The sequence below is a fragment of the Festucalex cinctus genome, chromosome 13 (assembly GCF_051991245.1).
Source record: "Festucalex cinctus isolate MCC-2025b chromosome 13, RoL_Fcin_1.0, whole genome shotgun sequence".
Lineage (NCBI taxonomy): Eukaryota > Metazoa > Chordata > Actinopteri > Syngnathiformes > Syngnathidae > Festucalex > Festucalex cinctus.
In genome coordinates this window covers 5037388-5060935 of record NC_135423.1, presented here as the reverse complement: position 1 = coordinate 5060935, position 23548 = coordinate 5037388, and the positions used below count along the sequence as shown (strand labels likewise).

The 23548-nt window shown below is 41.6% G+C and overlaps 1 protein-coding gene across 10 annotated transcripts in view; it reads left to right on the top strand.

Annotated features, from left to right (window-relative positions):
* The window catches only part of frya (furry homolog a (Drosophila)), a 55145-nt gene extending 31802 nt beyond the window's left edge, over positions 1–23343 (top strand). For 6 of the 10 annotated variants that reach the window (XM_077540600.1, XM_077540601.1, XM_077540594.1 and 3 more), the window contains exons 32-62: positions 495–754; positions 1632–1778; positions 2030–2201; positions 2279–2366; positions 2774–2856; positions 3365–3515; positions 4146–4249; positions 5372–5557; positions 7095–7284; positions 7508–7623; positions 7713–7900; positions 8169–8263; positions 9154–9734; positions 9869–9966; positions 10591–10761; positions 10877–11017; positions 11555–11725; positions 12220–12387; positions 13370–13444; positions 13540–13710; positions 14732–14938; positions 15427–15585; positions 17328–17470; positions 17652–17862; positions 18621–18770; positions 18846–18944; positions 19149–19223; positions 21058–21075; positions 21319–21429; positions 21783–21970; positions 22054–23343. In XM_077540600.1, the coding sequence (XP_077396726.1) occupies positions 495–754; positions 1632–1778; positions 2030–2201; positions 2279–2366; positions 2774–2856; positions 3365–3515; positions 4146–4249; positions 5372–5557; positions 7095–7284; positions 7508–7623; positions 7713–7900; positions 8169–8263; positions 9154–9734; positions 9869–9966; positions 10591–10761; positions 10877–11017; positions 11555–11725; positions 12220–12387; positions 13370–13444; positions 13540–13710; positions 14732–14938; positions 15427–15585; positions 17328–17470; positions 17652–17862; positions 18621–18770; positions 18846–18944; positions 19149–19223; positions 21058–21075; positions 21319–21429; positions 21783–21970; positions 22054–22312 (4976 nt within the window). In that variant the 3' untranslated portion in view covers positions 22313–23343. Of the gene's footprint in view, positions 1–494; positions 755–1631; positions 1779–2029; positions 2202–2278; positions 2367–2773; positions 2857–3364; positions 3516–4145; positions 4250–5371; positions 5558–7094; positions 7285–7507; positions 7624–7712; positions 7901–8168; positions 8264–9153; positions 9735–9868; positions 9967–10590; positions 10762–10876; positions 11018–11554; positions 11726–12219; positions 12388–13369; positions 13445–13539; positions 13711–14731; positions 14939–15426; positions 16104–17327; positions 17471–17651; positions 17863–18620; positions 18771–18845; positions 18945–19148; positions 19224–21057; positions 21076–21318; positions 21430–21782; positions 21971–22053 lie in introns of those variants that run through there. The other 4 variants (XM_077540596.1, XM_077540602.1, XM_077540595.1 and 1 more) reach the window with 3 other exon arrangements.
* Positions 23344–23548: the final 205 nt, after the last annotated feature.

The following is a 23548-nucleotide window of genomic DNA, read 5'->3' as shown; positions in this document are numbered from 1 at the left end:
ATAATTTCACATTTAAATGCATTTAACATTTTCATGTTTGAATCATTAGTTAAATTAAATCAATAATAAATGATGAAATAAAAACGGGCATGAATTATAATTTTTCGGTGATTATAATTCATTTTTTGATCAGTAAAAATGTATTCACGTTCCTTTTGTAAAATAATTAGCAAATAATTCAGTTATGAAATTTAATTAATTTTGAAAATCAACTGTACATGTATAGTCCAGGTTGAACAATTATTATTCTTATCCTTATGAAATTAATTATAAAAATGACCAGAAAATAAGCATGAATTGTTATATTATTGTTGTATCATGTTTTGCAAACACATTTTAGTTTCTTGTTTTTGTATGACCTGGTGCATTTGTCTGATTTGAATCAAATGTGGCCCTTGTTGGGCACAACATTTAGATCCACCCCTGCGCTGCATGCTGCTTGCTCTGATCGGAGTGCGATGTTCCCTGAGGATTTATTTATGTGTCTGCTCCAGAGGTTAGCCAGAGGTTCCCTAGCACCCACTCCAACGGGAGACAGATCATGCTGACCTATCTGCTACCCTGGCTCAGCAACATAGAGCTAGTAGATAGCGGCCTGCTGCTCCCTGCCTTCACGCTGTCTTCCACCGACTACGACTCCTCTACACGGGGGCGCACCTCCGCCTCCGCCCAGCAGCATCTGAGGGGAACCGGCTGGGGCTCTCTGCAAGCCACTTCCATGGTGCTCAACAACCTCATGTACATGACTGCCAAGGTACATTTATCTGTCATAACAAGCTAAGAGAGCAAAGACTCTCCGTTTATTGCAGATGATACGTTCCAGACCCAAACGGAGAATCTGCGATATAGAGAGACTGTATTTAATTTTAATATTTTTTTAAACGGATACATGTAGGTCGGGGGACAGTAAATGTAGTCACTAGATAGGTAAAGGTAGGTAGCTAGGTGAAGGAAATTAGGCGTAAGTGGAGCAGATACAAATATGGAGTTCCACAGGGTTCAGTTTTAGAGCCCACCCTTTTCTCCTTTTATTTGCTGCCCCTGGATTCCATCCTGATAAATTTTAGTGTTTCTATTCATAGTTATGCTGATGATGACAGTCAAATGTATGTACTACTTAAGAAGAAAGACACTTTCTCCTAATAGCCACTTTTACAGTATTATGTCTTCAAGAAATTGAAGCCTAAATGTCCATGAAATTTAAACATTTCAATGAAAACAAAACGGGTTGTTCCCAGTGGCCATCGATTTAATTGCTTTATGTTTCATTTTTCTATATCTAAAGCCTGATTTATGCCTCTGTGTTTGCTCTCGCGTTAATGACCAGCGTAGATCACATGACCTTTATGTTTGATTTTTATTTATGTCCAGCGCTTTCTCTCAACTGTAATTTTTAGTATGCTCTATAAGTAAAATTCCATCAGGTAAAGGTAGGAACTAGGTAGGTAAAGAAGATGCTTTTAAATAAAAAAACAAAAGAAAAGTGAGGAGGCCAATGTACTACCTTCTGGGATATTATTCCAAATGACATTGCACTCAAATGAAAATCCACCAAACTCAAAACATAAACTCCCTGGCTGTGGTATTTCGGACTTAGTTGACAAATTTGTTTTTGTATTTCATTTGGCCAGTACGGCGATGACTTACCAGGATCCGAAATGGAAAATGCCTGGAATGCTTTGGTGTGCAACGAAAAGTGGAGCCACAACCTGCGAACGGCGCTGCAGTTTCTCATTAGCCTCTGCGGCGTCAGCAGTGACACCGCCCTCCTGCCATTCGTAAGACCAATTCTACACGTTTCTATGTTGACAATTTGCCACTGCAAAGAAAGACAGAAACATTTGTGAGAGTATTAACTGTAAAATCCTATGAATATATTTTTTTTTCTTCAAAAAATATGATTCCAAATCAGTGGGAGCTTAATAAGAAATGATTTTTTTCCACATTGTTTTGACGTGTACCAGTACGTGTACCGCAGCCCGTAGTGGATATATGTCAGCCTATGATAATCTTCTTGCCGTGTGTTCAGATCAAGAAGGTGGTGATCTATCTGTGTCGAAACAACACCATGCAAACCATGGAGGAGTTGATCTCGGAGTTGCAGCTGACGGACCCGGTCAACCCTGTGGTGCAGCATTGCGACAGCCCGCCATTTTATCGCTTCACCGCCACGAGCAAGGCCGTCGTCAACATGGCGTCAGGTACTTCCGGGCGGACAGCTGACAAAACATCCGTTTGATCCGAAGTAAAGACGTTCACGTTTGGACTCTTTCCCCAGGAAACATATCTAGCACCAATACTGTGGCAGCAGGACAGGAGAGCTTTCCGGATGCTGATGAATACAAGACAAAAGATAACGACGACAGGTGAAATCGTTGACAAATTTGGGGACAAATGCTCCATTTTGACCCTATTATCTTTATGTGTAAACAGGATAATCTTTTAGGCTAAACCTTTGGAAATATCTGATAATAAGATTTCTATTGGCTTTAAATTAGAAGGGGAGCAAATGGCCAAATTCGTTCCACAGTATGCGGGTACCACCCACCACCAGATAATCATTCAGGATAATCTTATAGAAACATCCTATAACCGGAACTTTTGCTCTAACGGGGAGACAAATGCTTAATTTTGACCTGATTATCCATATTTGTGTAGCTACTCCACAACGCAGTCAGAGAATTTTCCCTCTGCTGGTTTGATCAGAAGAGAAAACAAACTTTGGGAAATAAAGTCCCAGTTATTGAAGTAAGTGATATCTCTCCATCCTCAGGCTCAGCCATGTGAAGCGAGCTCACCACCGTCTGGAATCTCGCTACAGCAACAGCTCGGGAGGATCGTACGATGAAGACAAGTGTAAGTGTATTTCGGTGCCATCATCAATAATTCCATCGCCGTCTGGCGAGGGCAGGCCGGGAGGATAAGAAATGGTGACGGGCGTGGGGTAATTTATAATGCATAAGCACGGTGCATGCAGTGTCCTGGGGCTCTCTGAAAAAGGCTTCTGTAAGCAATTCAGCCTCAATTGGCTCAAATGCAACATTCTTTACACCCTTTTGGTTTGAGTTCCGCCAACAAGTTGTCAAGTCTCTCTAGTTTTGCGCCCCTGCCAAGCACAATATTGTAGAGGCGTTGCTTTATTAGTTAGCGGGGAAAAGTAGAAATGGTGCTGAATACAGCTTTTTTTGTATCTTGAATGCATAACACATGTATACATGTATTTCGTTCCTCCCCAAGCTTGCAAATACACATCTAAAAATGAGCATTCGTCTATCTAAAAGCTATGCTGACTCGCATCTATTCATCCAACAGCTAACTAGCATGTAGCTAGCTAACAAGCTAAACTAACTGGATCTGTCCACAGGTGAACTTCTGCCGCCTTATGCTGACTGGCTGATGGCCGTCGTTGAAAGCAACCATCCCCATCCTCTACCCATGCCTCTCAACGGCGGCTGCTGGGCCCCTCTGGTGGATTTCCTGCCTGAGACCCTCACCCCAAGAGGACCGTTGCACAGGTCCGTATTCTACTTGAGCGCTTGCAAACATTGCTTTACCATGCGAGATCATCAGCTGTGGCGCGGCAAATTTTCCACTTTCATCTAATTGGCTGGAAATGTAATTATTACTTCCATCCATTCATCCATATACTTAAAAAATATATTTGATCTATACCCCTTCCGCCCTTTTGTATTGCAAGCAAGGAAGGAATGAGCTTCACGCGCACCATTCCTTGAGTGAAGTGACGAAGAAAGATCGCAACCACAGTCGCCGATGGACTTATTACCGTTTATTGGATGAGACAAACAGTCATACACACAAAAATAAATGGGAGCTGCTGTAGGCCACAGCTCACACTCATAGTCTCACACAGACAAATCAGCCAACCCGACTCCAGCTCATGACGTCACTCACTAGGTCACGCACACATCCAGTACTCAAATATCGTGTGTCTACTCTGTCTTTGGGCTTGCTAACACTTTATAAAACTGCTGTTGAGTGATCTTGTTTGCTTCAGGGAACATTTACTCCAAAGCAGTCGATTCAGTGCATGCAAGGTCGAGATTAAAATTCCTGCGGTGTCCCTTAAATAAAATCATGTGAGGTAGCCGTTTCAAGTCCTTTTTTTTTTTTTTCTCTCCTCCCAGGTGTAATATAGCAGTCATATTCATGACGGAGATGGTGGTGGACCACAGCGTGAGGGAGGACTGGGCCTTGCACCTCCCAGTGCTGCTGCACGCCTTATTTTTGGGTAAGTTTATACTGTAATTTCTCGTCTTGTCAAAACTCTGACCATGTGATTAAAATAACTCGTGCGATATAGTGTGTATTTTAAGTTGTGCATAAGTTGTACTGTGGTTTTCTGTGAGTGTCAAATTGAGGTCAGTTAAGGCAGACCATCCATTTTCTGTACCGCTTATCCTCGTTTGGTTTGTGGGTAAGATGGAGCCTATCCCAGCTGACTTGAGGCAAGTGGAGAGGGAACACGCCGGACCGGTCGCCAGCCAATCACAGGGCACGCATAGGCAAACAAGCATTCATTACTGACATTCCATCGATGGATAATTTAGAGTTCTCAATGAACCTAAAATGCATGTTTTGGAGGCGGAGGAAGATGATGTACAGTGATCCCTAAATAGTTGCGGAGCAGTGTTTACAAATTTGCTATTTGTGTTTTCTTTTCTGTTTTCTTTTCTCAATGTTTTGTTTATGGTTTAAACTTTTCTAAAGGGTGAAAAAAAACAAATGCAAATAAAGAACACTAAATACATAAAAATAAATAAATAAATAAATAAATAAATAAATAAATAAATAAACAAAAATAAATAAATAGATAAATAAATCCTTCTCGCCATACAACTGTTATGCAAAGAAAAGCTGGGTCACAAATATTCAAGAAAGCAGGTCAATTCAAAAGTTGTCTAGTTTTCTAGTTACGTAGTTAGTTTTTATACAGTATCGTGAGTTTTTTTTTATATTGCCAACCTCTCAACCGTATTATGATGTTTGGATATCATAACTGGCCCACCCGTTACCAGCATCTGATGTCACTCACTAGGCCACACCCATTAAAAGTGAACACCCAATTCCACTTTATAAAACCTTCTTTCCATTCTCTGTTATTCTGGTTTTTAGACAGTACAGTAGCCTTCTATTTTTTTTCACTACTCTTAAGAGAACATAAAAAAATTGTGATGTATATTTTGGGGGCTGCAATGGATTGATTTGAATTCATTTTAATGTGGAAAGTTGACCCTGATTTCTCAGTCTTTGTCAACATGATCACGGTTTGTTGACTAGTGTTGCCATCCAAGCTACCGCAACCTGGAAGTACGTGTGATGTCATGGTGTGATTTTTGTGCAATACCGTCAGGCATGGACCACTACCGGCCCGAAGTGTTTGAGCACAGCAAGCGACTCCTCCTCCACCTGCTCATCGCGCTGTCCTGCCGCCACAACTTCCAGGCCATCGCTTCGGTGCTGCTGCAGACGCGTCAGCTCAACGGAGCCAAGACTCTCACTTGCCAGCCCGCCCTTCAACCCGAGTTCATAACATCAGGTAGAAGGACAGAAAACAAAAACAAAGCAGAAGTGAGCGCTGGTACGAACGTCATGGCTTACATTCCTGTCAGGATGCTTGTAGACAAGCCTCTTATCTGAGGAGAGCATATTTGGAGCTTGTTCCAAAAGCAATATGGAGCACAGGAGACTTCAAAGGTCTTGATTAAAGCATTCCACGTGGCTATTTTTACCCGCTTGGCCCAAGTGGAGCCATCTGTCAAAGCTCCAATGTGATGCTTTAGCTTCGCAGCATACTAGGGGTGTTTTTTTTTCCCCAGAGGCGGCAAACGTATTCAATCTCTACAGTGGAGCGGATAAGTAAATGAATCGTCAAACTGCATATACGAAAACATACAAATACAACGAAATATTGCCGCCCACACAAAATTCAAAGATGGCGACCCCAAAATCCAAGATGTCCGTCCAACAATATATTTTCATTTACAACTTTAAATTCCTTGATTGTGATCCAAATAGGAAGTTGGGTTTTTAGTACGTCGGTATCTATTACGGTTATTGACATACAGCTTATAGGTACTTTTACAGAGTCGCAGAAAAGCAAACTTTTAGGAGCCATCATTTTAAAGTTACTTGTTTTTTTGTGATATAAATGTTTTAAAGAAGAATATAAATTTAAGAAAACTTATCTGTAGCTATCTTCACTCTTTATAAGCTCGTGCTTACGCGATGCGAATTATATTTGGAGATAAAAACTTCAAACAATTCTTAAAAAATAAATAAATAAATAAAGCTATATCCATCCATCTATTTTGTTAAATGCTTGCTCCTTACAAGGGTCACGACTCGCGGGGGTGCTGGAGCCTATCCCAGCTGGCCTCGTAGGCGGGGTACACCCTGTACTGGTTGCCAGCCAATCGCAGGGCACACAAAGATGAACAACCATCCACACCCACAAGCACACCTAGGGACAATTCGGAGCGCCCAATTAACCTGCCATGCATGTCTTTGGAATGTGTGAGGAGACTGGAGTACCCAGAGAAGACCCACGCAGGCACAGGGAGAACATGCAAACTTCACCCAGGATGGCCGAAGCCTGGACTCGGTCTTGCGTCCTCAGTACTGGGAGGTGGACGTGCTAACCACTCAACCACCATACCGCCTATAAAGCTATATTTGCTGTATATTTTGCTTCTCTTAATCTTTATAATGCTCCCTGGTTCACTTCACTTCATGTTGCTGCTGTCCCTGTTTTTCCCGATTTCTAGGAATCTGAGAACTCTGCCGCAGTTGACTTTGCTCCTCTTTATTTACACCTTAGTACAGTAACAGAGTTCAATCGAACCCCTGGTTAAGAACTACTCTAGACATTCCAGACATTTCGGACAGAATGTTCACATGACTAAAAGTAGATGCTTGGTACAATAACACACCACGATAACATATAATTACATCATTACCCGGCTTCCCATTCCTTCTCGGCCCTTATAAAGCGCGTATGTGTGTACGTGTATGTGTACGTGTATGCGCAGTTTGACAGATCCTATCAGCTCTCCATTTCCTCTGTTGTGTCCCAGGAGCTTTTGACTTTCTGAGGGAGTGTCAGCCGTCTCCCGTGCCGGACTCCGGCCTGAGTTCCTCCTCCACGTCCTCCAGTCTGAGCCTTGGGGGGAGCACCGGCAACCTGCCCGAGATCTCGGACGAGCTGGCGACCCCGGCCAACGCCCACGAAAAGACCAGCAAGCTCATTGAGTTTTTGACCACCAGGTACCACTGAGAACCATGGACACGGTTAGCTGACAATGTGCTTGTATTTTCATTAAAAAAAAACAAAAAACAAACAAACCCTGAAGCTCATTAGCATGTATATTGAGCACCATCTAGTGGTGGAGATTGTAGGTTGCTCTTACAGTAATTCAAACCCCTTAAAAAATTGTTTATGCAGTAATATACCCCAAATTATTAAAACATGTTGTATATTATTCCATAGAGCATGTGGACCCCTGTGGTGTCACGAAGACATCTCACCCAAGAATCAAGTTTCAAAAAGTACAGTCCAGCTAACAAACTTCTTGCGCCACGTCGTGTCCGTGTTCAAAGAGCCCGGTAAGCCTTCCATCGAGACACTATAGATGCCCTTGCGTTGACATCAAACATGATTGATTATCATTTGATGCATTCTTACCATCCTGTAGATGACAACTTGGAGCAGCAGCTGAGCGATGTGGCCCTGCACACAGCCCTGTGCAGTTCCTCGCGTCACTACGCCGGACGCTCCTTCCAAGTGTTCCGGGCGCTGCGCCAACCCATCTACGCGCACGCCGTCTCCGATTTGCTCTCCAGGCTGGTAGAGGTTGTCGGGGAACATGGAGAGGAGGTGCAGGTTAGTTATTACTTTTATCCTTTTTTTTATTTTTAATTTTTATTTTTTTTAATTATTATTATTATTATTTTTATTTTAAGCGAAAGTCAGCTAGCCTACTGCTAACATATTGTAAAACCCCAAAGACAGGTTCATGTAAAGTTTGTAAGTTTTACTAAGTTTTAAGTGCAAATACAGTAGATTACTTTGTGAATACTGAATCACAAACATGCCAGGGGTAATCAAACACTTTGTTTCTACCATTAATGTCTCACTTGTCCTCTTGCAGGGCTACGTGATGGAAGTTTTACTTACACTGGAATCTGTGGTTGACAACTTAGCTGAGTGCCTCAAGAATAATGACCTCATGGCCATCCTGACCAGGTTTGTTCCCTTCTGATGTGTTCCAAGAAAGTAAACAGGCACACAGGCAGTTCACTTCCGGCTGTTTTACTGGATATTGACTGATTTTGCAAGGCCCACAATTGCTATAAAAACATGGAACCTACCAAAAGTAAATTAGAGTCTCTTCTTTCATCAGGAAAAAAAATACATTCATATCGGTTTCTGTTTTGCAGCAATTAGCATTAGAATGTAGCTAAGTTTCACCATTATTCACATTCCTGGTGAAAACACTGTCAAAAAGAGCTTGTTGAAACATGGCCCTGGCTGAGCTCTGATACTGTGCTGCTACCTGCTGGCCGTTTTTAAAATAACTACCATTGCTTTAAGCCACCTCTTCATGTCAGAAGCTACATTAAAGCCTGTATGCGCTTGCATGAAAATAATAATAATTTTAAAAAAACATGTAGATGTATTTTTGGGAGTGAAGGACAAAGTATTAAAAATGTATTTACATGTTTTTAGGTTTGAATGAGTTAATCACTTTGTACATATTTTTATATCATGAGAACAAGATGACAATTGATCAACAGGACCTTCTGCTAAGTGTGTCACCAGCACGTGGCAACAGAGATTGAGAGAAACTGAAAGAGTCACAGAATGATATAAAAGGCTTAGTCCTGATCCTTAACTGATCCTTGGCTCTAAAGGCCACAAAATGGCGAGAAGCACAAACATAAATTTCCGCAAATAAAGGAGGATAGATCAAAAACAATCGACGAGGAATTTGCCAATGATGTACTGCAAATTCTTAGGTGTTCACGGTCGTACATTTTAGTTTCATCCTGACATTTTAACGCGAGCCAAATAAATATCCCATACTTTTATGTTAGTGGTATATTTTGGGTTAGTAACACGACATTTGACTCCAGAACGTCATCTCCGGATCTCCTCACCACGCTGAAGTTGAAGTCCAACAGGAAGAGCACAGGCCAGCTCAACCTCCGTGGAGAAGAGCGCAGCCGGCATCAGAGGAGCTCCTCCGTGCCCAAGAAGTTTGGCGAGGCCGACAGGTGGTCGGACCCGCCTCGCAGCGCCACCCTGGACCGCATCCAAGTGTGCGAGCATCAGCTCCTGGCGGGCAAAAATCGCAGCCCGTCGTCCTCCAGGGAAAACGTCTCGGACCCGGCCAACGTCAACCACCCCAGCAACCTGCTGGCCACCGTCTTCTGGCTGGCCGTGTCGCTGATGGAGTCCGACTTTGAGTTTGAGTACCAGATGTCGCTGAGGCTGCTGGACAAGCTGCTGGGCCACGTGTCGCTGGACAAGCAGGAGAACCGCGACAGGCTGGAGAAGCTGCAGGGCCAGCTGAAGTGGAGCAGCTTCGCGGGGCTCCAGCATCTTCTGCTCAAGGGCTTCACGTCCGGCGCCACCATCGACCTCACGCTCAAGCTCTTCTGCCAGCTCACGCCCGTTTCTCGGGTGTCTGTGGTAGACACCTCACAAGCCATCGGTAAGTTTCACTTTTTTGCATGGCCACTCCAGACTATTACGAAGATTTTCACCTATTGCAGACTGGTCGCGATAAACGGGGAGTTCACTGTATTCCAAAATGTTTACTGTGAGGATGTTTATTTTCCCCGTCAGGTTTCCCCTTGAATGTCCTCTGCCTGCTCCCACATCTTGTGCAGAATTTTGATGGCCCCACGCACTTCTGTCAGGATGTCGCCGAAAGGATAGCACAGGTTTGTGTCTCTCTTTCAGTCCACATGAATAATTTAGGTAGTTTATTTTCCTTTTTTTTTTTTTTTTAAGCTGTGTGAATGTTGAAACTGCACTATGTTACAGTGGCTTGAACGGCTTTTAAGACAGGACAGTACTTTTTGTTTTTTTATTTTTCACTTACATCCCATGTTTTTAAATGCCGAAGACATTTTATAGCAGTGTGCATCTTTTCAATAAAAGACAATTCCATTTGTATTTTGATACATGACGTGCGATAAGATACACGGATGGTTGCAATTTATAGTGGAACGATTACAATTCCATCCGATATGGTACGGCTCAGTTTGAGAGGGTATGATGCAATGAGTTTCTTGTTGTATGAATGAACTTGTCAATTCTATGAATGTAGCTTTTTTTTCTTCAAAAATATTTTATTCCAATAAACGGCGCTTTGATGCATGTTAAGTACTTTACATTAATTACTCTTCATTTATTCGTTATATGATGCTACAGTGGCTTTTAAATAGAATAAAATCACTTCCTTGTTTTTCATGAACAGTACACATGAAGAGCGAAGTATTTTCTGATGTGATAAATGTTTGAGAAGCACTAATGTCGATATTCTTCCTAACTTACATCTGTAGGTGTGCCTTGACGAGAAGAACGACAAGCTCTCCAATCTGGCCCACGTCATGACTCTTTACAAGACGCGCTCCTACAGCCGCAACTGCTTCTCCTGGGTCAACGTGGTGTGCCGGTACCTCCACGAGGCCTTCTCGGACATCACGCTCAGCCTGGTCACGTACATGGCGGAGGTTTACAAATTTGTTGTCATTAAGTTAGAATCTAACTTGGAGGAGGAACTCACCTAATTGTTCGTATGAAGTCGCTTCGTCGTCTTCTTTAAATGGTTACGTTGTCGTGTTTCAGCTGTTGGAGAAAGGTCTCCCAAATATGCAGCAGACCGTTTTACAAATCATCTACAGTCTTCTGAGTCACATGGACCTGAGTGGGATTGAAGCCAAACCTTTCAACGTGGAAGTGCTCAGGACCATAGAGAAATTTGCCCAGGTGAGGCCTTGACTATTTAAGCATGTCAACACAGACTGTACAATAATCTTTCAGATGCTTCTCATAATCAGGCTTTGCTCACTTTGATTAGAAGGGGTGACAAATGCTCAAATTAGGCCCGATCATTGGCATGTGTGTACACCACCTCACAGGATAATCACTCAGAATAATCTTTCTGAGCCATCAGATCATTGCTGACTTGGCATCGCAAAGTGCTCAAGTGAGGCTCAGTTCAACCCACAAATGATTGTTTAGTCACTCAAGTGTGGACTAGTACGTTATAGCTTTGGAGCCAAGATTTAGAACTTATCAAAATGTTTGCAGATGGATGGAAAAAAAAAAGAATCAAAAAGGTCGTCTAGTGTCGGTGCAGTACATTTGTCGACACACCCGAACTATAAACAGGCCCAGTCGAGAGCTCTGGTCTGGCTTCAGCTTCTTTCTCTGGCCCTTCGCCAGGACACCTCTAAAAATAGACTCCATTAAATCACACACCAACATCCCACTGATGATGTTATGTTCATGTGCCGACTGTAGACGGTCCACTGGAGGGAAGCGCTCAACATCCTCAAGCTGGTGGTGAGTCGCTCGGCCAGTTTGGTGCAGCCCTCCAGCGACCTCTCCTACGAGGACATCAGCCGAGTGTGGGAGCGCTCGTCCAAGGCCTTGCCTGGGAAAACGCTGGATTTCCACTTTGACATATCCGAGGTGAAAGACCTTCTTCTTACACAGCAAGTTCATGTGAGACATGGAAAACCTGTCCCTCTGAACAGCTGCTATTCCAGGGTGTGGTGGGTGTTGCTTGTGTGAAATCTTGCTGAGATCCTCGACAAAAAGGGAAACATTTGACCCCCGGCTTTTCTCTAAGTTCCCCTCAACCAAACCTCTCGAGATTAACTTACAGGCTGCAAAGGTAAACATAATAAATGGAAGGAGAGGAAGTGACGAGTACGCGGGTGGGGGAACCGAACACAGAGCTATTTGTGTAGCGCGTGAATGGCAGGAAGTGATGTCACATCATTGCTGCCTGTCTTTTGTATGTGAATCAGTGATTTCTTGCCAACAGTGCATGTGTTCCTGCGTGCAACAACACTGAGATGCCTGGACAGACGACTAAAAAACCTCAAACATTCTTTTATATTTCTTTCCGGTGTACCAAGCCAACTTTTTCTCCCGTACTTACATGGCTCCATTTGTGTCAGACGCCGGTGATAGGTCGCCGCTACGACGACCTATGCACCTCCCCGTGCCGAGACGGTAAGATTAGAAGCGCGGCGGTGACACGAAGTACCTCCTCCTCCAGCTCTCTGGGGTCCACGTCCAACAACGTCCTGGTGCCGGTCAGCTGGAAGAGGCCTCAATCTTCCCAGGTGATGCACACATTTTAGTGAACTTTGTAAAAACTGTAGGTACGTGCTGTAGGTACGCAAAGGAGGATAAATATACAGAGTAATGAAGGAAGGTAGGCAAATAATTAGGTAGTAAGTAAAGGTTGGTAATTGTGCAAAGTAAAGTAGATAGTTAAAGGAAGGTATCTCATTGAAGGTAGGTTGTTTTTGTTAGTACTTATAGTTTAATTCATCAGTGCTGTAATGTTTTCCAGGATTGAAAGATCCTCAAGTAAAGTTTTCCTTTTTAAAGTTCATGTTTAGTTACCTCTGCCAAGGAATTTTTTCTTCTGCAAAGTTACACCGTGATGTATTTTATTTGATTTTTAACTGATTCCGTCAATGGTCATGAAAAAGTGTTAGGGAAGTACTAAGGAAAAAAGTATAAATTTTAGTGCAAATTTTTTTTCCCAACATTTTTTCATTGGAAACAATTCCAGACTGCAATCATTACCACAAACTACAGGAAACAGTGGCGGGCCCATGCTATATTTAGGACAAATCTAAATTCTTATTTCCAGTGTGCCAACAGTAAGGCCTGAAGATGCAATGTTTAATTCAGATCTGATTCAGATTACTCTTTTGGACACAATGTAAATGGGACCATATTAATATGGAAAGTCATAATTGATTTTATCCTTATTTGAACAAAGTTACCAACTATATAAAATTTCTGAATTTGTTATCGTAAACCAGATTTATTACAGAATGATCCATTACAGATTATGCATTTTGGTATTAATGTACTGTATGTAGAGTCAGATGATGCCATGTCAAACTATTAATCCAGATCTAATCCAGATTGCACTATAGCAATATAACTGGAAGCATGATTACTTGCAATATACTGTATATCTTTGTCAGACGTGATCAGATCTGGTTCTAATTTGTTTTCATCTGGAAACAAAAACCTTGCTGAAAGTTTATCTTGTTTCAAACATTATTTGTGTTCCTTTCTCTGCAGAAAAGAACCAGAGAGAAACTTGTGCATGTTTTATCTTTGTGTGGGCAGGAAGTGGGTCTTACAAAAAACCCTTCGGTAAAGCTACGACACAACGCGACCAATCATCTCGTCAGCGTTAAAGGATGACTGTGTTAACTTTTTCTTTCTTTCTTTTTTTTTGCTGGTCACAGGTGATTTTCTCGAGCTGCGGCGAGCTGGATCTCATGGAGCACCAGCCGAGCCTGGTGTCATCCGAAGATGGAACCCGAGAGGCCGACACGGTGGAAGACACCACCTCGGAGCAGCAGTTCCGAGTTTTCCGGGACTTTGACTTCCTGGATGTGGAGCTTGAAGACGGAGAAGTCAGTTCACTGTTAACTTGAATGCTTTCCAGCACCAACATACTGCACATGCCACATTTTGACCTTCCGAGCATTTTTATTTTACTCTATTTTTATTTACCTTCGACACATTTTTCAGCTGATTCAAATATTATCAAAATTCAGGACATTAAGGGAACTATTTTCCACATTCCAAAACTCCCAGTTTTCTAACAATTCTACATTTCCACATGGGAAAACAGTTCAAGTACATAAATGAGACATTGAACAAATAAAAATAAGTTCCTTATCTTTCACATTCCAACTTCACGTTTGAGCAGTTTGATTGCACAGCATTTCAATTCAGTGTCGGCTTGATGACATTCACATGCGATGTCTAAAGAAATTGCATTCTAAAGTTCATTATACTATAGTAAAATGATGCATAATTTAGTAATGTTGTATTTTTCTATTTTTGTGTGCAATCCAGGACTTGCAGGTAAGTTTCTCCGTTGTTTTTGCTGTATGTGCATGCCACCACTTTTGCAGTGTGTTCAGTTTGATAATTCTGATTAATTCATTTTAACTGAAGTAGGCATGTTGTTGTTGTTTTTAACTGGCATATTATGCAGGAACATTTAATTAGCAGTTCTTAATGACAATGTACATAGAATAAAAATTCAAAAGATATTTTTTTCCCCTATTTTTCTACAATAGTGTTTTATTAAATTAAGGATGAAAGCAACAATCAATTTGGGATTTAGGATTATTTTTCCCCCATTTCCATCATCCTTATTTGTTTATTTATTGATTTTTTTTTAATAAACAATACAATATCTTGTGCACAAATTATTTTCATGGAGATTCACCCTGTATATGCACTATACCTTCAAAATAAGGCTCCTCGACCCAATCAGAACTGTGCTTCATCCCTTCAATCACTGTCGAGAGCAATTTTGCTGACCTTATTTTCATCACTTTTATCAATCACATCACATTGAGGTTAGGCTAATGTAGCATTTGTGAGCGTTGTTTATATGACAGAGGGTTTTGTTTGTCTCAGGGGGACACGGTGGACAACTTCAACTGGGGTGTGCGTCGACACTCTGTAGACAGCCTGGACCAGAGCGACCTGCACGCGCTGGAGGAGAGCCACCTTTCCAGCAGCATGCCATGCCTCAACCGCCTCGATCGCCAAGACGACTCTGACGAGTCCTCCGAAGAGGAGGATTCCCTCTCCGCCAGCCAGATGCTCTCCCGCTCGCAGCTAGTAGGTTCACCTAGTTCTCTTTTGGATTTTACAGGCGCCACTCGACTTTATTTGGCACCCCCAGTTAAAGTTTACATTATTGAAACTGACGCATAAACCTGACGCTAACTTAATGCTAACATACAATTTGAAATGCTGCACCTGGATTTGGAACTTAGTATAAATCATTCAAGGCATTTTCACTGTTTTCTCAAGTTGGCCCTGCCTTGATCAAATGATTGCCGCCCACAAGGATGTTATGCTGAAAAATGAAAATGATTGAAACTCATTTAGAAGAGGAACGTTTTTTTTTTTATGCTGATGTTTGAACGGTTATCATTGCACAATGCATGTGTTGCCTCAGCTGCCACCTCAAATCCTGTCCTGATTGGTCAGCCCAATCCAACCTGCTTCCATGCACTTGAGGAATGTGGCGCTCTCTCGTCAAATGTCTTGAGCTGATTGTGTTGTCCATGCTCAGACCATCTCCAACTTGTCTCTTTTGACAGACCGTCAGCCCCTCCCCAACCTCGGAGATCCATAACATGGATTCTCCCCCCATTTGTAACGACATGTCGGCCGACTCGACGCCCCCCAGCAGCAAAAATCTCAGTTTCGGGGTTCAACTGCTGGAGAACTCGAAGCAGCGGGTGAATAAGGGCTTCAGGGTGTCTGAGTTTCTGGGGACTAACAACTCCTACCGCTCATCTATTCTAGAGTTTTTTACTAATTTTGCCAAATAGTTGCTACTCTCGTTATACTTTGGTTGTTTTCTATATTTTGGGTTCTTCTCCTCTCTGACTTTTCCTCTCATGTGACGCCCCATTTTTTTTTTCTTTTGCATGCTAGAAGGTAATGGACTTGCAAAGCCGGCTTTATCATAACGCTTTATTTAACAGTAGAAATGATTCTGGGACCTTAGGAAATTCTTTCTCTGTGTCCGTCTGCTATAAAAGGCAATGTGTATACCTACTGCTTCTATGTGGGGGCGGGGATAAGCAAGCAGCAACTAAAAACTCTTGTTTGGGCATGCGAGTCCTACCCAAGGTTTACACATTGCCTGCCCCCTAAAAAAAGAAAAGAAAAGAAAATTGTGCTGGGCGCTTAGAGCTCAAAATTTAGTTGAATTGGCACGACAAATTCTTCTAAAGAAAGACAAAAAACCTCAAGGAGTGTCCCTGGCAAGGTTAGTGTAACCATTCACTACCACTAAATAATCATGTAACCACTGTGTATCTTTTTGTTGTACGTATACAGTGAACCCTTGCTTGGGGATGGGAGGGGGAATTGTTGGTGGTACAAGTCCCATTTGAAAGTAAAATAAAAAATTTAGAATTGCCCTTAATAGTTTAAACCAGTAATTCACAACTCCGCAGTGTCTTGAGAGATTATCAGGTGTGTTGTGGAAAATAATTTACTTCCACTTGCTGTTTTAACAATGTATCTTTATCTACGCCGATGTACAGGTAGAGCAGTTTAATGCACTTCCACTAGATGTCAGTCAATCAGTCCATCCATCCATCCATCCATCCATCCATCCATCCATCCATCCATCCATCAACTTTATTGAGCAGACTCAGTCCATTAAAAACATGTAATACACAATAACAAAAATAATAATAATAAAATAATAATAATCAATCAATCAAACTTTATATAGCACCTTTCATACATTAAAATGCAACTCAAGGTGCTAAACAATTAAAACATCCATATGACAATAAACAGGAATCTTCATCGTGTCGCTCTTTGTTGTCAAGAGGACTGACTTATCAGCTAGGGGCCAATGATAGCTACTCCTGCACACCGGGATGTAACGATAAGTGCAATATTGTGATATTGTGATATTAAAACTGCCACAATATTGTCGTCGTCATGTTCACAATATTTAAAAGCAGCACATCTGTTAAAAAAGTCAGGTTGATTTCTATTTGTGCAGTAAAAGCTCCCTCTCGTGGCTAGTTTTTTTTAGTGCAATTTAATTTTCATTAGGGATGTTTTGGCCCTTCTATGTTTAAAATCTCAATGTGTGCGTGCATTAACAAGTAAGTGCCTCAATAGGTGTTATTAGAGATTGTATGTGGTTTATATGCATTGCTGTTATGTAAAAAAAAAAGCACAATATTGTGCTTTTTTTAAAGTATGAGCTAATTTTTTTACAATACTGTGACTTTTTTAAATTTCGCCACAATATTAACACACAATAAACTCCCCACAATATCGTGATAATTATCGTATCGTGATGTTTGGATATCGTTACATCCCTACTAACATGGCGCCGAAGATAATGTACAGAAAAATTGTGCAAGTGGTTGAGTTTGCCAATTGGCGGGGGTTCACTGTATTAAGCTTTTAGTGCCTACCGCATTGCTGTGTGTGCTTAAAAAGCACATCTCCTGCTTTCGAACAGATTTTACAAGCAGATGAAGACACAAACGAGGAGGACGTGGCGCTCTCCATCAGTTCCCTCCCTCCCGAGTTTCACTGCGGCGACACTTTGGATGTTGCGCACGCTTTCTACAAAGAGCTGGACCTCCACGGTTGCTTACCCAGGTACGCCCTCCAGCCTCCTCCTCCTCCTCATTGAAGGGAGGTAAAGTACAGTTTCATTCTTTACATTCTATTCAGTTATATTATTGCACGTTTTTAAAAAGTACGCCACTGTGCAGCTGTGAGTCGCTACTTTTGTCATCCGTGCTGGCTAAACACGCCGACTAAACTCTTCCCCCATCAGTCTGGCAGAGGAGGAGCAAGACGACAGCACGTTGGAGTCGGGCTCTTCACCGCCACCTTCGCCTTTCTTCTCCGCCATCCTGGCGGCATTCCAGCCGGCGGCGTGCGACAGCGCCGAGGAGGCCTGGCAAGCACACCTAAACCAGCTGGTGTCCGACTCGGACGGCTCCTGCGTCGTCTACACCTTCCACGTCTTCTCCTGCCTCTTCCAGGTACGCCGTTAAGTCCCTTAGGAGCGGACCTCAGCAAAGCGAAAAGGTGACGGGATCGCTCCTCTGCTTGATCCACTCTTGGAAAAGGAGCTTTGTGTCACAAGAGGTCCGATTGATTAACGAAGAGCCAATTAGTCATCTTCCAAGCGTCATTAAACAAATGTCGCCTTCTTAACTGAAGAAAGCCGACGGGGAATTGTACGGGAGGGACGAAAGTAATGGGACATTTAGAACCATTTGTAACATTTTAAGACATACTGACAAACAGGACAAATTTGAACATTTTCCCTCCATTAAAGCTGTTCAATGCCACTTTCAGTTTTAGTTTAAAGTCGAACTTGCAAGTTGTATATTGAAAACAACCGCATAGCATTTCCTTATGAAAGCCTAATTAGCCTAATGCTAACAAACAATGCAAAACGCCATAGACGGGCTAACAAAATAATTAAATCTACGAACTATGCAAGATGATATAGGTGGACTACCAAATAGCATTTATGCGTCAGTGTTGTAACAATTGGCTATTGGAATGCATCAACCCATGTACACAGACAATATAATAATAATGACAGTCATATATTCTTTATCCTCTGTGAAAAACAATTTGAATAACTGTTCCCCGCCTCTTGCCAATAAACAGCAGGAAGAGGCTCTGGCATGCTCGCAACCCAGAATGAATCAATTACTGCAGCTTTGTGAGTCAACCGCAGTAGTTGTGAAACTCTTCTTCTGACTTGATGTCTGTTTTTGCATCGCAGAGTATCCAGAGCAAATTTAGCTCACTGACCTGCGACGCTGTGAGTTTCCTCAACGACAGCCTGAGAGGATTAGGAGCAAAGTTCCTGAGGTCGTCTCAAATGCTGACCACGTGCGCCGAGTGCCCCCTGTTGTTTATTGACGCCGACACAGTGAGGAAAAAAATTACATTTTAAAAATGTGGCCGTGTTGTAGTTTAGTTGCACCACAACATTTTGTGTTCACAGATCATGTCGTACGGACTTCTGGAGAAAATGAAATTCAGTGTGTTGGAACTGCAAGAGTATCTCGATACGTACAACAGCAAAAAGGAGGCAACTGTCACGGTAAGGACGGCTATGATGCAGATTAGATTTTTCTTTTTCTTTTTCTTTTTTTAAACGCACTGTATCAACAGTACTCATCTATCAAGAAAATGTGTGGTTTTTATTTTATAATGTTGTAACATATTGCCAATGGTAAACCAGTGTTGAGTATATTGTGTCTTGATGCCTGGTTGAGTTGTAATCAGTCCACTTTGTCATTCAAAGTGGCTGAGCAGCTGTAAGGCCACATTTTGCCCAAGTCCCGGCAGCACACGGCAACCTGTGGAGCAGGAGGAAAAGGTAACAAAGACTTCATACAGTCCGTTACAAGTCAATCTGAAATCCTTCTCTGTTGACCTTTTCATAATGTTTGGGAACAATAAAGCGCCAGGGTACTTCCGGCTGGCAGGAAAGTGAGTGGCTTCTGCTGACTAATTCACCAAGCTAGTTCCCCCGTTTTCTGCCTTTGTCAAATGACATGGAAGAGTGTTTACGGTACTTGTGGTGCCATTGGAGCGATTGCCACCCGGAAGACCGTCACAAATGAAAAGGTCTACCGTATATGACTTGAGAATAGCGTTTCAAGACATTTCCACTCTAACTGACCTCTCACACTGTAACTTCTGCATTGCGGTAACTGTGCCACTGTGAGTGTTTGCCCTCACTTTCTCAAATCTTTGCACTTTTCATAATAATGCTTCTTTTGCTGCATGTCATATTAAAGGGGGCATATTATGGGATCATTAATCTGATCATTAATCTGGATCTGTAATCACCATCTGTCTGTAATCACATACCATAATTTCCTGAGTAAAGGTATCTTTCTCTGCACTTAAACTGCATGTGCCTCGTTTTGCTGGTATCCTTTATTATCAGAGTGAATTATATTTCCCAACTTTTCCTATACCAATAATCAAGGTCTTTCAAATCACTTTTAAAATCATCCATCCATCCATCCATCCATCCATCCATTTTCTTAACCGCTTACTCTTCACAAGGGTCGCGGGGTGCTGGAGCCTATCCCAGACGGCTTCGGGCAGTGGGCATGGTACACCCTGAACTGGATGCCAGCCAATCACAGCTTTTAAAATCACGTTTTCCAAAATATAAATTTTTCACTGTACACATTTTAGCAAGTTACTTTTTATTTCTTTACTTAATTTTTTAAATGTCTTAAACTGTTTCATTAGTTACTGCTTTTAAATGTACTGTTAATTACGTCAAGCATCTTATGTGTAGCTGTAAACTAGTATACCCGAAAACTGGTCTAATGGCACCATCTAGTGGCCGTAAAAAAATAAATACCCTTAGTAACCTACATGCAAAGTTGACTTAAAATTTAACATAAATTCAACACCCTCCCATTTACTTTGCAAGGAGAAAACAATCATTACAATGTTAGGTGACTTTACAATATTACATTAGATATTAAGTGCCACGTTGGAATGAAACGTTGTCATTTTTAAACCCTTACATACTGATAAACCACTCTACAATGTGTTTTTATTTATTTATTTATTTATTTATATTGGCAAAACATTGCATACTGGTAACAGGAAATTATGTTAGTTGGGTCTCAGGCGTATTTGCCTACCCATCGAGTGTGAAATTATAAGACCAAGTGAATATAATGATAATGAAAACCTTGGGAACTGTTTTTAAATCTGGAAAGAAATGCACAATATGTCTCTTTTAATGTTCATCTGTTATTTCTGCACGTTTTGTGGCAGCAGAATTAGGCTTATAGCGGCAGTGACTCCCAACTTTTATTGAACCAAGTCGCATATTTGACATTATAAATGCCACTAAACAAAAATGTCACAAAAAAGTCTGAATACTATTTGATCACTTCAACTGAATTTTCTCAGTGTGAAATGTGGACCTGTTCATTCTAACACACAATTATTATCACTACACATTGCTATGTTATTTCAAAAGTAGATCAACTGTTTTTGGACCAATTAAGTGAAATTGGATAGTGGCTCGGTGATGGGAAATCACTAAACTGCCTGTGCATGTGACCAAAAATGATCCTTGTTGATCTGTAGAAATGAAAAGTGACTTGCAAGGCCCTCCTTTGATTCTCTTTTCTTGCTCATTTATGTTTCTGTCCTGTAACATGCTCGCTTTGTAGCAAATGGAATCTCTGGCTGTAAGTTGCACCGGGCTTTGTTATCATCATTAATTTGATGTCTAAATTACTGTAGCTGCATCAGGGTTTTTTTTTTCTTCTTTTTTTTTGTAGTTGCAAAACTAGCTGCATCAATATTTTTTTTTTTTTTTTTAGTTGCAAGACTAGCGAATTTTAGAAAATCACAGAATAAAGCACAGCATGAAAACGAGGACCCAAAATAAAGTTTTTTTTGTTTTTTGGTGTGTGTATGTTTGTCTTTAGCAACTGGAGCTGTGTCAAAGACTCTACAAACTCCACTTTCAGCTGTTGCTGCTGTTTCAGTCCTACTGTAAGATGGTTGAGCAGGTCCACGCAATAAGCTCTCTTCCCAAAGTAGGTACACTCACAAAAAAAAAAAAAAAAAAAAAAAAAAGACAGTCGTGCCTTGACTTACAAATTCCATTCATTCTGTCACTCAAAAACATGTACTGTATAAATCTGAATTTTTATCTATTGGATTAATGGAAATGCCATTAATATGTTCGTCCCCAAAAATACAAACAATTTTATGACCTGTTTTTTTTTTTATATATGTATATAAAGACAGAAGAACTCTACAGTATTGTACTTAAAACATACCAAAATAACAATTGAATAGAATCTAAAGAATTGCACAGTTGAGTTCAATTTACATTTTACAACCTCCTTGACTTTGCTTATTTTGATGCGCCCGCCTCAACCCGTAGCTAAGCAACATGTCCCGAGAGCTGAGCGACTTGAGGAGCCACCTGAGAGCAGCGTTGGTGGAAGATGACAAAATAGGCCGAGCCGAGCCGTCCGCCTTCAGCTCGTCCGAGGCGGCCGTGCAGGCCATCCTGGAAGTTCTCAAGGGCAACGGCTTCATCTCAGCCATTCGCTACATCCGCGAATGCAGGTGAGAAGGACCAAACTTTTTTTTTTTGACGCCCGTCAGTTAAACTGCAACTTGACCTTCAACTCGTATCCTTTTGATTCCAGGGCAACGTGGCCCAACGACATCTTCGGCGGCCCCTCGGAGGACGAGATCCAGACGCTGCTCAACATTTACTTCCGCCACCAGACGCTGGGCCGGACGGGCACGTTGGCTCTGGTGGGCTGCAAGCGGGACCTGAGCGACGTCTCGGCCAAGCTGACCGAGCTCAACGGGGAGATGCGCGACATGATCGGCCGGGCGCAGGGCTACCGGGCCGGCGCCGCCTTCCTGCCCGATGCCAAGGTGTCGGGATCCAGTCTGTGACTGCGGCGCGCTCGCCCGGCTGTTCTTGCACTACTAACAGAGCCGGCATTCACAAGCAAGTGCGTCTGGAAAGTGTTCACACACGTTTTGTCATGTTACAGCCTTTTTCCAAAATAGAATCAATTTCCCCTCAGAGTTCTACACACCAACATGAAATTAATTTTGAGGAAAGTGGTTTGCAAATATATTACAAATAAATTACTTTTTTTTTTTTTTCTTTTACTGTAGCACTTTTTGTTACATGACGGCCTTATTCCAAAACAGAATTCATTCCGATTTCCAGAAGTTATAAAGTGAAAAAAAAAATCACGTCGATAAGTATTGACAGTCTTTGCTCAACACTTTGTCTTGGCAGCGTGGTGAATACTTTGTCAGACGCACACAAAAAAAGAACGAACATACCAAAGCTTTGCAGTTCATCTTAAAGGGGAATTGTGCAATTTTACTGTGCAGTAAAGAATGTATTGGAGAGGAAAATGTAAAGGGAGGACGTGTTACTTAGTAATGTGTGCATGTGTGTGTGTGTGTGTGTGTGCGTGCGGGATTCATCTTGCGGCCATTGAAAAGGGACTGGATGCCGATTGAAATCGATTGTAGTCCAACTACTTTGAAATGCTGCAGATCTACTGTTATACTATGTATGAGTTATGTAATACTAAAAACAAATAAACAAAAAAACTTACTATACTTTGTACGTGGAGCAGCTTTTTAGCAAATGACACCTTTATTTATATTTAAGGAAAAACTATTTTTTTGGAGCCTGCTACACCAACTTTCCACACAAATACCAGTCTGTTTATGAAGAACCTATTTTCAATGAATAACTGTATATAGTGCTATTGGAATCTTTATCCGAGTCTATTTTTAGCAATTTGCAATGTGATTTATTTGCATATATAGAGTGGAGGAGATACATATTTTTAAAGCTCTTTAATATTAATAGTTGGATGTTGAATAGTCTTTGCCTTTGGCATGTAATGAAATTGGTGTCATGTACACTTATGTCACAATAAAAAAACAAGTAAATCAAATGTACCTTTGTCAAATTATTGCTCATTAAAAGGCTGATTCTTTTGGAAACACTCCATCAGAAATGTGTGAATCGAGAAAAATGGACTGCTACACTGTTGAGCTGACTATGCAAATAAATGGCTTATACTGTGTCAAACAACATATACAGTAATGATTTCCCTTTTACTTAAGTGAAATCACAATTAAATGTAACGGGTTGCGAAC